The 15,511-nt window shown below is 41.1% G+C and overlaps 1 protein-coding gene across 2 annotated transcripts in view; it reads left to right on the forward strand.

The window, feature by feature from the left end:
* MCF2L2 (MCF.2 cell line derived transforming sequence-like 2) overlaps nt 1–15,511 on the forward strand; it is a 272,786-nt gene that overhangs the window by 235,347 nt on the left and 21,928 nt on the right. For both annotated transcript variants that reach the window (XM_011986157.1, XM_011986156.1), the window contains exons 22-25: nt 1,000–1,125; nt 9,524–9,739; nt 11,048–11,140; nt 11,314–11,392. In XM_011986157.1, the coding sequence (XP_011841547.1) occupies nt 1,000–1,125; nt 9,524–9,739; nt 11,048–11,140; nt 11,314–11,392 (514 nt within the window). The remainder of the gene's footprint in view (nt 1–999; nt 1,126–9,523; nt 9,740–11,047; nt 11,141–11,313; nt 11,393–15,511) is intronic.

A 15,511-nucleotide genomic window follows, 5' to 3' on the forward strand; every position in this document is an offset into this window, starting at 1 on the left:
TTTTTTTTTTTTTATTTTGAGACAGGGTTTCGCTCTTGTTACCCAGGCTGGAGTGCAATGGTACAATCTGGGCCTCCTGGGTTCAGGCAGTTCTCCTGTCTCAGCCTCCCAAGTAGCTGAGATTACAGGCGCCCGCCACCACACTAAGCTAATTTTCGTATTTTTAGTAGAGATGGAGTTTCACCATGTTGGCCAGGCTAGTCTCAAACTCCTGACCTCAAGTGCTCTGACTGTCTCAGTCTCCCAAAGTGCTGGGATTACAGGCGTGAGCCACTGTGCCCTGCCATGTGGTTTGTTTGGTTTTTTTTTTTTTCAATTAGCCCCAGGGAATAGGGGTATAAAAGAGAGAGGAACCTATTTAAAAGGAGCTAGGTTTTTCCATGCTTTAAAAAAGCTGAATTCTGGCCAGGCGCAGTGGCTCATGCCTGTAATTCCAGCACTTTGGGAGGCCAAGAGGGGCGGATCACCTGAGGTTAGGAGTTCGAGAACAGCCTGGTCAACATGGCAAAACCCTGTCTCTACTAAAAATACAAAAATTATCCAGGCATGGTGGTGCTCACCTGTAATCCCAGCTACTCGAGAGGCTGAGACAGGAGAATTGCTTGAACCCAGGAGGCAGAGGTTGCAGTGAGCCAAGTTCGTGCCTCTGCACGAGAGAGAGAGTGCAGAGAGTGAAACTCTCTCTCAAAAAAAAAAAGAAAAAAAAAGCTGAGTTCTATATGTTTCTTATGTAGCAGGAATATAATTTCCATGATTTATGAACTCCATTCTTCACTAGTACAATGCACAAAAGTAGATGATTTTGCTTGTCTCTATATCATATACCTAAACCACAAGCATCTTTAGCCACCATGCTTTGGGAGCAGGGAGACAGATCAATATCCACCATTCTCAGTCAGGGTTGGCTGGATCCCCGGCTCCTCATCTCTGTCCTGTTTTCCTTCTTTGCTTTCCAGATTGTATACTTTTGATTTCCAACAAGGCATTTGTTTTCCACAGGATGGGCCAAAGAGAACCAAGGCTTCAGCATTCTCAGCTGAACTACAACAAGCTTTGGCAGTGATAGAGGATTTGATCAAGTCCTGTGAGTTGGCTGTGGACCTAGCAGCAGTGACTGAATGTCCGGTATGTTCCATAGCAGCATTAGAGCATCTCACATAAAAGGCAGGTGCAATACTACACAGCAAGGAAATGCTCTGGCAAAGTCAGAGAGATCGTCTATGGTAAAGAAATTGAACTCTGAGGAAAGTCACCTAAATCGCTCAGTAAACCCAGGCTACGAGATTCCAAGCAGTCCCTTGGCATCTTCAGGAATCTTGGGTTTATTCCTCAGGGTTCTGAATGTGGGATTGACCCACTGTCTGGACAAACCAGAAAGTCAAGGGCCATAACATAAATGGGCAGAGGAAAAGTCCTGGAGGAGCAATTGATTTTCTAACTTGTGGCATTGTTAAAATAGTGAAAGATTTGTCTTCTTGTTTCAGAGTTTCTCTGAGAAAAGTATTTTGGAAACAGGTCCTATATTCTTGCCCCAATTTTATATCACACATTCCCAGAAGAGGCCCCAAAAGTATACAGTGTACATGCCTTAATCCAAATAGTCCAATGAAAACCCAAGAGATGCATTTAGAGGCCAACACTGGGGAGCTGAGCTCCAGCATCAGTGTTAATCCGGAGCAGGCTGGTTCCAGGCATTCCAGGCAAAACATCCTCTATAACTGTATGATCTCTTTGAGACTGGAGCATAGTTAATATTCGACTTGTTTTGTTTTTTACTTTGAAGTACTCTAGATTTTGATTCAGATGTATTTGTTTTATTTCACTGTCATAATAAATTACCATAAGTTTGGTGGCTTAGAGCAGCATAAATTCATTATTATTATTATTTTGAAGTTCCAGGGTCAGAAGTTCAACACAGTCTCATGGGCTAAAATTAAGGTATTTTCTTTCCTTTGTGGAGACTAGCATCTGTCTCCTTGAGTTTTCCAGCTTAAAAAGGCCACCCACGCTCCGTGGCTCATGGCTTCATAGCCAGCAATGGCACGTTGAGTTCTTTTTTTTTTTTTTGAGACAGAGTCTTGCTCTGTCGCCCAGGCTGGAGTGCAAAGGCACAATCTTGACTCACTGCAACCTCTGCCCACCAGGTTCAAGCGATTCTCCTGCCCCAGCCTCCTGAGTAGCTGGGATTACAGGCACCCGTCACCATGCCCAGCTAAATTTTGTGTGTGTGTGTGTATTTTTAGTAGAAACGGGGCTTCTCCATGTTGGTCAGCCTGGTCTCGAACTCCTGACCTCATGTTCCACCTGTCTCCACCTCCCAAAGTGCTGGGATTACAGGCAAGAGCCACTGTGCCAGGCCAAGTTCTTCTTACATCATATCTCTGTGACCCCTTCTTCTGCTTTTTTGTCACTTGTGATTGTATTATACTTTTTCCTTTTTTTTCCTTTTCATTTTTGTCTGGTTTTGAACATACCATGTATGAGGTCTTGGTAGAGGAAATGACTTTTCTTTCCTTGTCATAAGTCAAACCATGAAAGTTATTAAGGTCCGAAAAATGAGATGTTTTTACTTCCCATGCTGGTATTTCTTGGGCCTGGATCTCAGAAACTTAGCCCCACAAACCCTGTGATCCCAGCCATGATGCTGTTACTGTCCCCTGGGACTCCAAGGTGCCTCTGCTCATGACTGATGCATGATTCAAGAGGATATGCATAAACTGCAGAGTAGGGTTATGTTGTGTGTAAGGATCATTTTCTTGGTAATAATTCTTCCTTCTTCGGCTAAGGAAAGTCAAGGGAACAATTTGTTAGGTCAATTTGGGGTATCTTTCTGTTCTTTCTTTAATCTTGAATCATGTGTTAGCCACCCCTATTAAATTTCATTTCCCTGAATCTAATGAATGTCCTGGAAATGATACACAGAGCAGGAAACTCTTAGTGTAAATAACATAGGAGGAGGAGGCTGTGAGAAAAGAATGGTTAAAACATGAGGAAATAATATTCTGCCTTAATTTCATTCCAAGCTAGTTTGCATGCAAATAGGATGTACCAGCTTATAGAATTTGGAGATTTTACACGCAAAGCAAAGGACCTTTTTTGACCATGTGTCCTCAGAACTGTGCCTTTGCCAGATGCTTTTTGGTACTTTTTCTACTAAGACTTAACTTACTTTTACATCTAATACATTAGCTGATTCCTCCTGACAGTTTTGTATAATCCTGTTGAATTATGGAGGAGTAGGCATTGGAATTTTCAACCTTCTGATTCAAAAGAAGATCCATGGAAGAAGAGTTAACTCACTCAAGATTACATGGCTGTCAGTTTGGACTATTTTTTGTTCATTCCCTATCCAGGGTGCTATTCCACTGTTTATCTGATTCTGATTAGAGTTGACTAACAACTACCTCTAACTCAGCTCAAATGATTCTGAGACTCTGTCTCCATTTTGTAGAGTTTTATTACAGGTGTTTATAATCACATGCTATATGCATGGCTGAATCCAGAGTTTAACCTCTTCGCTTCTCTGCTTGAAATTTAATATTAACCTGGTTTTATAAAGGAAAGAAATTGTATGTGATAATTAAATTATCACAATTAAACAACTAGAAAACAACTAGAAAAAAATCCCTTCTGATATTTATATTTTCTCCTTTTTATGCATATTCAATTAGTCCTGGGTCTAACTTAATCACAGAAGTTTAAAATTCTTTTCCAAACAAGTTTGTTTTGTGGAACACTGAGATATAATTTTTTTCTATGCATTTGCAAAAAAAAAAAAGTTTTTTTCAAATCCAATGCATAATAGAGATGCATTTAAATTCTGACTTGCCAGGGACAAGTTCCAAAGTTGAATTGTAAAGATTGAATGAAACAGTCTTCCTTTTTGGAACAAATTTATATAAACCACTAAAGGATGTATTTGTATTGGAAGTTCGTTGTGGACTAGGGCCAGGATTTTATTTCTGTTGCAGTTTCCTCTTTCCTTACCCCAGTGTTAGCTGCAGAGATAGGGCTGAGTAAATAATCCTAGTGACCCAGGCAAAGTATCTTGTTCATTCCGCCCTCCGCACCCCTCCATAACACCTGTATTGCAGGTGGTTGCCGGCAGTAAATGAGGATTAAATGATGGGTAAGGCACCAAGCACTGTGCCTGGCGCCCAGCAGATGCCGAATAAACAGCCCTAGTGGTAAGTTATATGGGGACCTGCTCAGGCTGGAAAGGAAGAAACCTTTTTGCCCCTGGCTATTGTAATCACAGGCTCCAACAGCTTCTGCTTTTCATTTCTGGACTCAGGCTCTGTGTGGATCCATTTATACAGATGTTTCCTGCTTCTTTGTGCAATAAGTTTGTGAGAGTCACATTAACTCTTACTACCAGGAATGGAAACGTGGGCACCCAAAAGAAGCTCTTCCTGAGGCCAGCTTCCCTAGATTCAGTCTCTCAGCCAGACTCTTCATTTGGCCAATGTAGTCACATTTGAAATCCTTGTATCGGGGCTCTGACCTACAGAATGCCCAGGCATGAAAATGGTAGCATTTACTAATTGATTTTGCTATCACTTCTTGTACAGAGGAGGCCATCTAACTTATCACTTACTCGTTTGAGGTAGCCCCTATATTCCATCCCTGAGTTCACAACCATCAGGTTCTTCCATACACCGTGTGATATGGCCACACTTGTTACTAGTGGAAAACAGTTGGGAGTATATTCGTTTCCTAGGGCTGATGTCACAAAGAACCACAAACTACTTGACTTCAAACAACAGAAATTTATTCTCTCACAGTTTTGAAGGCTAGACATCCAAAGTCAAGGTGTGAGCAGGTCCACATTCCCTCTGAAGGCTCTCAGGAAGAATCCTTCCTTACCTCTTCAGAGCTTCCGGTGACTGCCAGCAATTCTTGGAGTTCCTTGACTGACAGCTGCCCCACTCCAATTTCTGCCTCTGCCCTCGCATGGCTGTTCCTTCAGCATGCGTCTCCATTTCTTTGTTTTCTCTTTTGATAAGGACACTGGTCATTGTATTTGGACACATCCTAACCAAGTGCAACCCCATCTTAACCAATTATATCCGCAAAGACCCTCTTTCCTAATAAGGTCATATTTTGAGGTTCTCATAGACATGAGATTTTGGGGCAACACTCTTCAACCCAGTACAGAGGCATCACTGAATGAACTCCTTGGATAAATCAGTATTCCCTCACAGTGATGAGTCTTTTGCTTCCTGTCCCCTACTCCCAAGCACCACTAAATGCCAATAAATAAATACGAGGGAATGCCAATAAATAAATAAATACCAGGGAACATGTATCTGAAAGAGGTTGTGCAACGTGGCCTCTGACCTTGAGATCAATTACAGTCTAGTTGGAAAGAAAAGGTACACATGATGGAAAAGGCCATTCTTGCTCCTGCTCAGGGAATGTCCCTGCAGCTTCCTGTTGGAGGCGGAGTAGCTACACACAGCACACACCGTGATGACGGTGAAGCGTGTGTGCCTGCTCTTCATCAGCACCGCGTAGGGCATGTGCTCACCCGCTGGAGATTGGACCTTGGGTGTGGAGATGGGCGATCCCGTCATATGTGTGGTCTGAGAACCATTGTGCAATATGACCCAGAGGATATGTGCCCGTATGTTTCTGCCAGACTTGAAAGACCCAGCGACTCTCTCCAGTCACTTCCGGTGATAATGGGTTTACTGGAAAGCTGACCTGCGGCGTCTCAAGAAGTCACGATGGCAAAGCCAGGCTCATGGAGATGGGAACTGAACAAACCTGGGATCCACAGCAGCTCTGGGGCCTGGGCCTGGGCCTGGGGAGGGAGCCGGGGTTCTTACCCATGTGCCCTGCCTGTATGTGTCAAGTGCACCTACATGCCTGCTCGCCCCTCCTCTTACCACCTACTGACTGTTTTTTTCCCTTCCGTCACTGTCTTCCTCTTCCTCATAATTTCTAATGACTCACCTACTTCATAGTTGTTTCCTTTTTGTTTATTCCGCTGCCTGCTTTCCCCTAAAGCATCTCACAACCCCATCTCCTGCTGGTCACCGCATCCTCCTGTTTTCTTCAGTTCAGGGAGATACTACATTGCCACCTCCAACCCCTGGCACATTGTTTTATGCTGGGGGCCCTATGGTCAGCTGCTGGTGCCTCTCTGAATTCACATCCCTGAGTAGGAGCAAGAATGACCTTTTCTGTCATGTGTACCTTTTCTTTCCAACTAGACTGTAATTGATCTCAAGGTCAGAGGCCACATTGCACAACCTCTTTCAGATACATGTTCCCTGGTATTTATTTATTTATTGGCATTCCCTCGTATTTATTTATTGACATTTAGTGGTGCTTGGGAGTAGGGGACAGGAAGCAAAAGACTCATCACAGTGAGGGAATACTGATTTATCCAAGTTCGTTCAGTGATGCCCCTGTACTGGATTGAAGAGTGTTCCCCCAAAATCTCATGTCTGTGAGAACCTCAAAACTTGCCTATGAAGGTACAGCAGCATGGCTGTGGATGGGGTGAGAAGGAAGGTTCAGAGGTAATAAAGCACAAACCTAGCTGCCTGAGGCTGCCTCTTCAGCATTTCTGGTTGAGGCTGTTTCCTCTACAACAATAGTCTGTAGCCTTGCAGATGCCTTAACTCACGTCACCCCATCTTCCACAAGTCATTAGAGAGAGGACACCTGGACTTATTCCCCTTCCCCCATCATCCTAGCCTCTTCTAGAATTACTTTGACAGCTGAGCCTCCACACTGACCACATGTGTTCTTACGAGCAGCTTTACCTAAAACATGTTCCTCTTTCTAACATAGAGCGTGGTTGAGGATGTTGCTCAGTGACAACATATCATTGGGAGAAATGTTTCTTATAGCCTAACAGGAAGAGCTGTGCTTTTCCTGAACAACTTGTTTGTGTATGTCTTCAGACACAATAAATCATATCACTCACCATGTTTCCCTCTGTATTGCTATTAGAAAGTCAGAGCCAAGTCTGCAGCAAGTTTAAATGACTTTATTATATGCATTTTACATATAACCTCTTCATCTTTTCTTTCATCTTCTACACCTTCTGGAATAGTTCATCTGATTTATTATCTTTATTTTTAGGGATGGGGATCTCCCTATGTTTCCCAGACTGGTCTCCAACTCATGGACTCGAGTGATCCTCCTGCCTCAGCCTCCCAAGTAGTTGCGACTACAGGCAGGCGCCAACCTCCCAACTTCTTTGTTTTTTCTTCACCCTAATTCTCTCAGTTATTTTCTATCTGCCTATACTGTATGTATTTCTCTAAGATGTGTCAAATGTTTAAAGTGAGGTAGAGAGTGAATACATTGTAAGATAGAAACTACAAGTTTGAATATCCCTTAGCCAAAATGCTTGAGACCAAAAGTGTTTTGGACTTTTTTTTTTTTAAGGGGAGGATTGGAATATTTGCATATACATATTGAGTTATGTTGGGGATGGAATCCAAGTCTAAACACGAAATTCATTTATGTTTCATGTATACCTTATACAGTTAGACTGAAGGTAATTTTACATGTTTTAAATAATTTTGTGCATGAAGGCTGGGCGCAGTTGGTCATACCTGTAATCCAAGCCCTTTGGGAGGCCAAGGCGGGCAGATCACCAGAGATCAGGAGTTCGAGACCAGCCTGGCCAACATGCCGAAACCCCAGCTCTACTAAAAATACAAAAATTAGCTGGCCATGGTGATGCACGCCTGTAATCCCAGCTACTCGGGAGGCTGAGGCAGGAGAGTCCCTTGAACTCAGGATACAGAGGTTGCAGTGAGCCAAGGTTGTGCCACTGCACTCCAGCCTGGGCAACAGAGCAAGACTCCATTTCAAAAAAAAAATAAATAAAAAATAATTTTGTGCGTGAAGCAAAATTTTGACTGTGTTTTGACTGCCACCCATCACACGTGGGCAGGTATGGAATTTTTCACCTCCAGTGTCATATTGGTTCTCAGAAAGTTCCAGATGTTGGAGGATTTCAGATTTTTTAAATTATGGATGCTCAACCTGTGCTGATAACATTTGTTTATGTGGCAAATATTAAGTATCTACTTCTACCAGTTGCTTTTACTAAAACATACTTCCTGCACTATTTATGTCGATATTGAGTACGAACTGAATGAGTTTAAAGGAAAAAGTAATCACTAAGATCTGTAGTGATCACATTTGAGTAGATCCTTGATGGATGCAGATAGAGTGAAAAAATTATCCAGGGTCCTCATGGGCCTATCCACCCTTCTGTTTTGGAATGTGGTGAACTGTTAACACAGAACAGGAGCATTGGCTTTTAGGAAAGAAGGCCTCGTTCCTGGACGTTTGAGGGTTTCATTCACCGCAGTCGACATATATAAATTTTCCAAAGAAGAAAATAAAAAATTAACATAGAAAATAATGCCATAGACACCATAGAAATGACTAGAGTTTATTGCTCTTGAAGTTTTTCTTTTAATGTTTCAGAAGTTAAGTCAATTCTTTAAAAAAAAAAAAACAAACCTAAAGTTTGCCTAACATATAAACTATAAATTATAAAAATGCCCAATGAATTATGAATGGAGTATGTATTTCCGGTATTAACTCAGGAATCATAAGGATTGATCTCAGCTAGAGGTCACTTAGAGAGATTTCTTTGTCTTTGTCCCCTTCAAATAATTTGTTCCTTTTGGTGTTTTTATTCAGGGAAATGAATTCTTATCTGCTTTAAGCAATCAAAGTTTTGAAAAATACCAGATAAAATGTCTCGCTCCCAGCTCGTCTTAGTCCACTGTCTTTTGAAGAGAGCTCAGAGAAGGCAGGGTCATCTCATTTGGACTTTCAACCAGACATGTGGCAAAGGCAGCCTTGCTGGTGGAGAGAGAGGCAACTCAGTATATACCTGGAGTCAAACAGACTTTTCCCTGTCATTTGGTATTATCTTGGCACTGTTGACTCACTCTGAAAAACCCAGAGCTGAATGCAGTTAATGTTTCCATTACAATGTTATGAAGATTAGATCATACTAAACTTTCTCTTTTCAGAAAAAGCTTCATGTTCTCAGATTCTCATATACCTGAAGCAGAAGTTAGGATGCAGATGGAACACACAGATGCTCATAGGTCCATAATGCAGCCAAAATTCTGTCTCTCCTGGACATAATTGGAATGTTAATTTCTTGTCCCTTTGAAGGAGACTGTCACTTATCAAACATAGTGCAGAGGAAATTGAATTCTGCTAGTTAAAAATTAACTGAGTCAAAAATATCACAGTCCCCTATCTCTAGCTCAAGTATTTCTAGCATTCTTTACGTATAGCATTACCTTTCATAGCTGAATTGATTTCCTTGTATAACTAAACGGTGCCACACTCAGTGAAGCTCACAAAATTGTAGTTTTGATTTAGTGACAGATCAGCCTGAATAGCACTGTTAGAATTGTAAACTTCAAAGAAGCACGCTTTCTAAAATTTGAAAACAGGCCACAAAGGCTTCTTTCTCTGTCAAGTAATTTTACAGCTTCTTTTCCTGTATGTGTGTTTCCAAAAGGATGATATTGGAAAACTAGGCAAGCTGTTGCTGCACGGCCCTTTCAGCGTCTGGACAATTCACAAGGATCGTTATAAAATGAAGGATTTGATTCGATTTAAGCCCAGCCAGAGGCAAATCTACCTATTTGAAAGGGGAATAGTGTTCTGTAAGATACGAATGGAGCCTGGGGACCAGGGATTGTCTCCTCATTACAGCTTCAAGAAGGCCATGAAGGTAAAGGGAGTCCTGTTGCCTCTGGGAGTTGCCCTGTGCAGAAAGAGAGAGATTGTTTCCTTATTTTACAGATGAGGAAGCTGCAGTGCAGAGAGGTGAAGTTAACTTGCCAAATACCACCCCACACAGCTAGAATCCATACCCAGGTCTGTCTGACTCCAGGGTCAGAGCTTACCATCAGTCTCTAGACAGGGCCAGGGCTGGCATAGGAGATGCCTTTGTACTAGAGAAAAAAGACTGTATGGTAGCCGGTCTGGACAAACTAATTAGTAAAAGTACCCTCTTTCCTCCAGGCAAAGAGGTGAAAGAGAGGTGAAAGGCATAGTGGTGAGAACATGGGCTGGATTTCATCTTAGATTTGCCCTTCTCAACGGTGCATCTTTGTGTCTAAGTGCAGGCATTGTCCTGACCTTGGGGTCTAAGGGACCCAGGCCCACACCAAGCATTGTTTTCTCGCCTGTTTAGAAACTGTTTAGCTATCTGTATAGCCAGTTAGCTATCAGGTACACACACACACACACACACACACACACACACACATATACAGGAGTCACACACCTATACATTTATGCTCTTGTGATTAAAGCTGTTAATTTGTTCATAGTAGCCTTTGTTATTTATGTTTCTTTTTTCTTTTTCTTTTTTTTTTTTTGAGACAGAATTTTGCTCTTGTTGCCCAGGCAGGAGTGCAATGACATGATCTTGGCTAACTGCAACCTCTGCCTCCCAGGTTCAAGCAATTCTCTTACCTCAGCCTCCCGAGTAGCTGGGATTACAGGCGCACACCAACACACCCAGCTAATTTTGTATTTTTAGTAGAGACAGAGTTTCACCGTGTCGGTCAGGCTGGTCTCGAACTCCTGACCTCAGGTGATCCACCTACCTAGGCCTCTCAAAGTGCTGGAATTACAGGACTGATTACAGGGGCATGAGCCACCACACCCGGCCTTGTTGCTTATGTTTCTTAATGGATCCTTGTTCAGTTACTATTATGTAGAAAGTTGTAAAATAGGTGTTGAAGGAGAAATGGTCTCTTCACTGAAAGGCTGAGGGCTGCAGCGCCTCCGCAGAAAGATACAGTGGAAAGTTAACAGTCTGTGTTACCTTCTGAAGCAGATGAGACAGAAGACACTGTACCAGATTGTGTTTTATGCTGTCTTGGGGTCATTAAGAGAGGAAAGCAAAAACTTGAAAGGAAGATGAAAGAAGAGAGCTGTCAGGGACAGAAAGGATTAGAGTGATTGACAGGGACTATTTTAAAATCAGAAAACGATGGTATAGAACATTTCTCTTCCCTCTTTATAATAGTTGACGACACTTTCAATTCGCCAGCTTGGAAGGGGGAGCCATAGAAAGTTTGAAATTGCCAGTCGAAATGGACTTGAGAAATACATCCTGCAGGTAAAGCTCATGCCTTCCCCATGGGTCTCCTCTACTCTTTCCTCATTGTGTTCCCATAACTCGACGAGTGTTTTCTATCTCATTATGCTAACGGTCACTGGGAGAATAAAAACTCTGCAATTAATACTCAGGGTAGTCTTATACTCATAGTGTTTTCTTATGTGTAATTGCAGGCAGCTTCAAAAGAAATCAGAGACTGTTGGTTTTCAGAAATAAGTAAATTATTGATGGAACAACAAAATAATATTACAGGTAGGTTACCCCTGCTGACTTTCGCCTGTAGAGTTATACTGATTTCAGCTCAGTGGGGGATATGCAAATTGGGGATATTGTTAAAGAAAATGGTTTGCTGGGAAAACAAATGTGGCCACATTTTCACAGTCCCTGGAAGCACCTGTGCTTGCTTTTGACTGTGGTGGAGGTGGAGGGGTTGTGTGATTGTGTGTGGTTGTGCTGGTTTGTCCCTTTTGGTTGTGTTCCCCCCACCACCTAATTGCCAAGGTCAACTTCTTAATCAAAAATCTGAAGGCCACCCAAGAAAATGTTAACAGAGATTCAAATGGCCAATACTACCTTTCAGACACTGTACTACTTTTTTAAAACATCAAGATATAATTAACATACCATAAAATTTACTGTCTTAAAGTACACAATTCAGTGGGTTTTAGACTATTCACAAGACTCAGTAACCATCCCTAGTCTAATTCTATTTTTTTTACTTTTTACTTTTGTCTTTTGTTTTGTTTTGAGACGCAGTTTTTGTTCTTGTCGCCCAGGCTGGAGTGCAGTGGCGCCATCTAGGCTCACTGCAACCTCTGCCTTCCGGGTTCAAGTGATTCTCCTGCCTCAGCCTCCCGAGTAGCTGGGACTACAGGTGCGCCACCACGTCTGGCTAATTTTTGCATTTCTAGTAGAGACAGGTTTTCACCATGTTGGGCAAGATGGTCTTGATCTCCTGACCTCGTGATCCACCCGCCTCGGCCTCCCAAAGTGCTGGGATTACAGGCGTGAGCCACCACGCCCGTCTGTTTTTTGTTTTAAAGTATTTAACAACCTAATTCTAATTCTACTTCCAAAATATTTTCATAACTCTCTCCCAACAAAAAAATTCTGTACCAATTAACAATCATTCTCCATCTTTCCTCTTCCCCCAGCCCCTGGCAATCACTAATGTATTTCCTATCTCTATTGGATTTTCCTCTACACATTACATATATAGCCCTTTCTGTCTAGCTTCTTTCACTTGGCATATTTTTTTAAGTTTCATTTATGTTGTAGTATCTATCAGTACTTCATACATTTTTATGGCTGAATAACAGTCCATTGTACGGATATACCATCTTTGTTTATCCATTCATTAGTTGATGAAGATTTGGGTTTTTTCCCCTTTTTGGATACTGTAAGTAAAGCTGCTATGGATATTTGTGTACAGATTTTTATTTCCAATTTTCTTGAGTGTATGTATGTGGAATTGCCAGACCATATGGTAACTTTTGTTAACTTTCTGAGGAACTTCCAAATCATCTTTCAAAACAATACCACCATTTCACATTCATACCAGCAATATAATAGTTGGGTTCAATTTTCTCCATTTCCTTACTAACACTTTTATTGTTCATTATAATAACCTTATTATTATCATTATTATTGCCATCCTAGTGGGCATGTACTGGTATCTCATTGTGATTTTGATTTACATTTCCCTCATGGCTAGTGATGTTGAGCATCTTTTAACATGCATATTGATCATTGGTGTATCTTCTTTGTAGAAATGTCTATTAACTCCTTTGTATGTTTTTTAATTAGCTTGTCATTTTATGGTTATTCTGGATACTGGACTTTTATCAGATGTATTATTTGCAAGTATTTTTTCCCATACTGTGCATTGTCTTTTTACTCTCTTGATAGTGTTCTTTGCAAAGAGTTTATAGTTCTAACTCTTACAGTTAAGTCTTTGATTCATTCCAAGTTAATTTTTGTATATGATGTGAATTAGGGACCCAAGTTCATTTTTTTAAATGTGGATATCCATTGTCCCAGAACCATTGATTGAAAAGACTATTCTTTGCCCACTTTGAATGGTCTTGGCATCATTGTTGAAAATAAATTGCCTTTAGGTATAGAATTCTTTGTTGACACTCTTTTTTTTCTAAGCACTTTGAATATGTCATGCCATTGCCTTCTGGATTCTGTGATTTCTGATAGAAATCAGCTGTTAATCTTATTGAAGAGTCCTTCTGTATGCTTGCTGCTTTCAAGATTCTTTCATTGTCTTTGTTGACAGTTTGATTATGATATGTCTAGGTGTGGATCTTGATCTCTTTGAATTTATATTTTTTGGGGTTTATAGACTTTCTTGAAGGTAAAGATTAATGTTTTTCATCAAATTTGGGAAATGTTCAGCCATTGTTTCTTTAAATATTATTTTAGCCCATTTACCCCTCTCTCCTTCTGAGACTGCCATTATGCATTATTAGCATGCTTGAAGGTATCTCGCAGTCCCTGAGGCTCTATTCATTTTTCCTTCATTCCTCTTTCTTTCTCTTCCTCAGACTGGATAGCTTCAATTAACCTATATCTAAGTTCTCTCATACTTTCTTCTGCGTACTCAGATCTGCTATCTAGCCACTCTAGTGAATTTCTCATTCAATTATTATACTTTTGAAATCTAGAATTTCTGTTTGGTCCTTTAAAACAAATATTTATATTCTCTATTTAATGAGGATTTGTTCTTTTACTTTCCTTTAGTCTTTATATTTGATTTCCTTTCACTTGTTGAACATGTAAAAATAGTTCATTTAAAGTATTGGTCTAGTAAGGTCAGTATCTTGGCTTCCTCAGGAAGAGTTATTTTCTTTCTTTCTCTCTCTCTTTCTTTCTTTCTTTTGTTCTTTCTCTTTTTTTCTTTCTTTTTTGAGACAGAGCCTTGCTCTGTAGCCCAGACTAGAGCACAGTGGTGCAATCTTGGCTCACTGCTACCTCTGCCTCCTGGGTTCAAGTTATTCTTCTGCCTCAGCCTCCCAAGTAGCTGGGATTACAGGTGCACGCCACCATGCCCAGCTAAATTTTGGTTTTGTTTTGTTTTGTTTTGTTTTTGTATAGATGGGGTTTCACCATGTTGGTCAGGCTGGTCTTGAACTCCAGACCTCAGGTGATCCGCCTGCCTCAGCCTCCTGAAGTGCTGGGATTACAGGCATGAACCACAGCACCCAGCCTCAGAACAGTTTCTATTGACTGGTTTTGCTTTTTCCCTGGGTATAGACTGCATTTTCTTATTTCTTTATATGTCTCATAATTTTCTGTTAAAATTAGACATTTTAAATAACATAATGTAGCAACTCTGGAAATTGGACTTTCCCACCTCTCCTGTTTGTTGTTGTTACTGTTTATTGTTGTTTGTTTTAGTGACTTTTCTAAATGAATTCTGTGAAGTCTATATTTATGTGCAGCCCTTGAAGCCTGTGCTCAGTTAGCTTAGTGATTTAAATACTAATGACCCGACAGAGATTTCTTTAAACACCTGAAACCAATAAGTCTTCTAGTCTTTGCCAAGGGGCTCTATGTGCACATTAGGGCACACCTTCTCACTCAGCCTGGCACTTGACAGTTCTAGCCTAGCCTTCACTTTCTGTGTGTGCAGATCATCAAGATCAGCCAGAGGTAAGATCATGGGGCCTTCTCAGATCTGTCCTGAACATATTCACAGGAAATGTGTGCATGGTCTTCTAGAGTCTCACAAATATTTTGGAGCCTTTACAAGCCTCTATGAGCATCTTATTCCTGAGCTTTCCCTTTTAAATTTCTTGATTAGCCCATGTTTGCCCCACTGTTAGCCAATACCTCAAGCAACCAAGAAGTTAAACAATTGCCTGTAATCATTTTCTACAAAGGCCTTTGGGGAAAAGACTTTTCACATTGGGCAAGTTCTGAGTCAGGCCTAATAAAGACAGCCTTGCAGGTGGGGTATTCCTAGAAACCCCTGGACAGGTCAAATAATGATAATTCTATAAGACTGAGGCTCCGTAGGTCCCCCATTCCTGTTCTGCCCCTTCCATGGCTGCCAGACTGCTGATTTTCACCATCATTGCAGGCTGTTCATTTCTAAGGCTACCCCCAAGGAAGGGGAGGATAGAAATAGGGCAAGTTAAAAAGCTCACTGTTCATACTGAGACACAGCCATTTTCCTTGAACAAATGCTCTCCAGATTGCTGCAAGCCATCGTTTAATTTCCAGTGTTCTCTAAAGATAAAAACCACATGATTATCTCAATAGATGCAGAAAAGGCCTTTGACAAAATTCAACAGCCCTTCATGCTAAAAACTCTCAATAAACTAGGTATTGATGGAACATATCTCAAAATAATAAGAACTA

This window comes from Mandrillus leucophaeus, unplaced genomic scaffold (assembly GCF_000951045.1).
Source record: "Mandrillus leucophaeus isolate KB7577 unplaced genomic scaffold, Mleu.le_1.0 Scaffold295, whole genome shotgun sequence".
NCBI lineage: Eukaryota > Metazoa > Chordata > Mammalia > Primates > Cercopithecidae > Mandrillus > Mandrillus leucophaeus.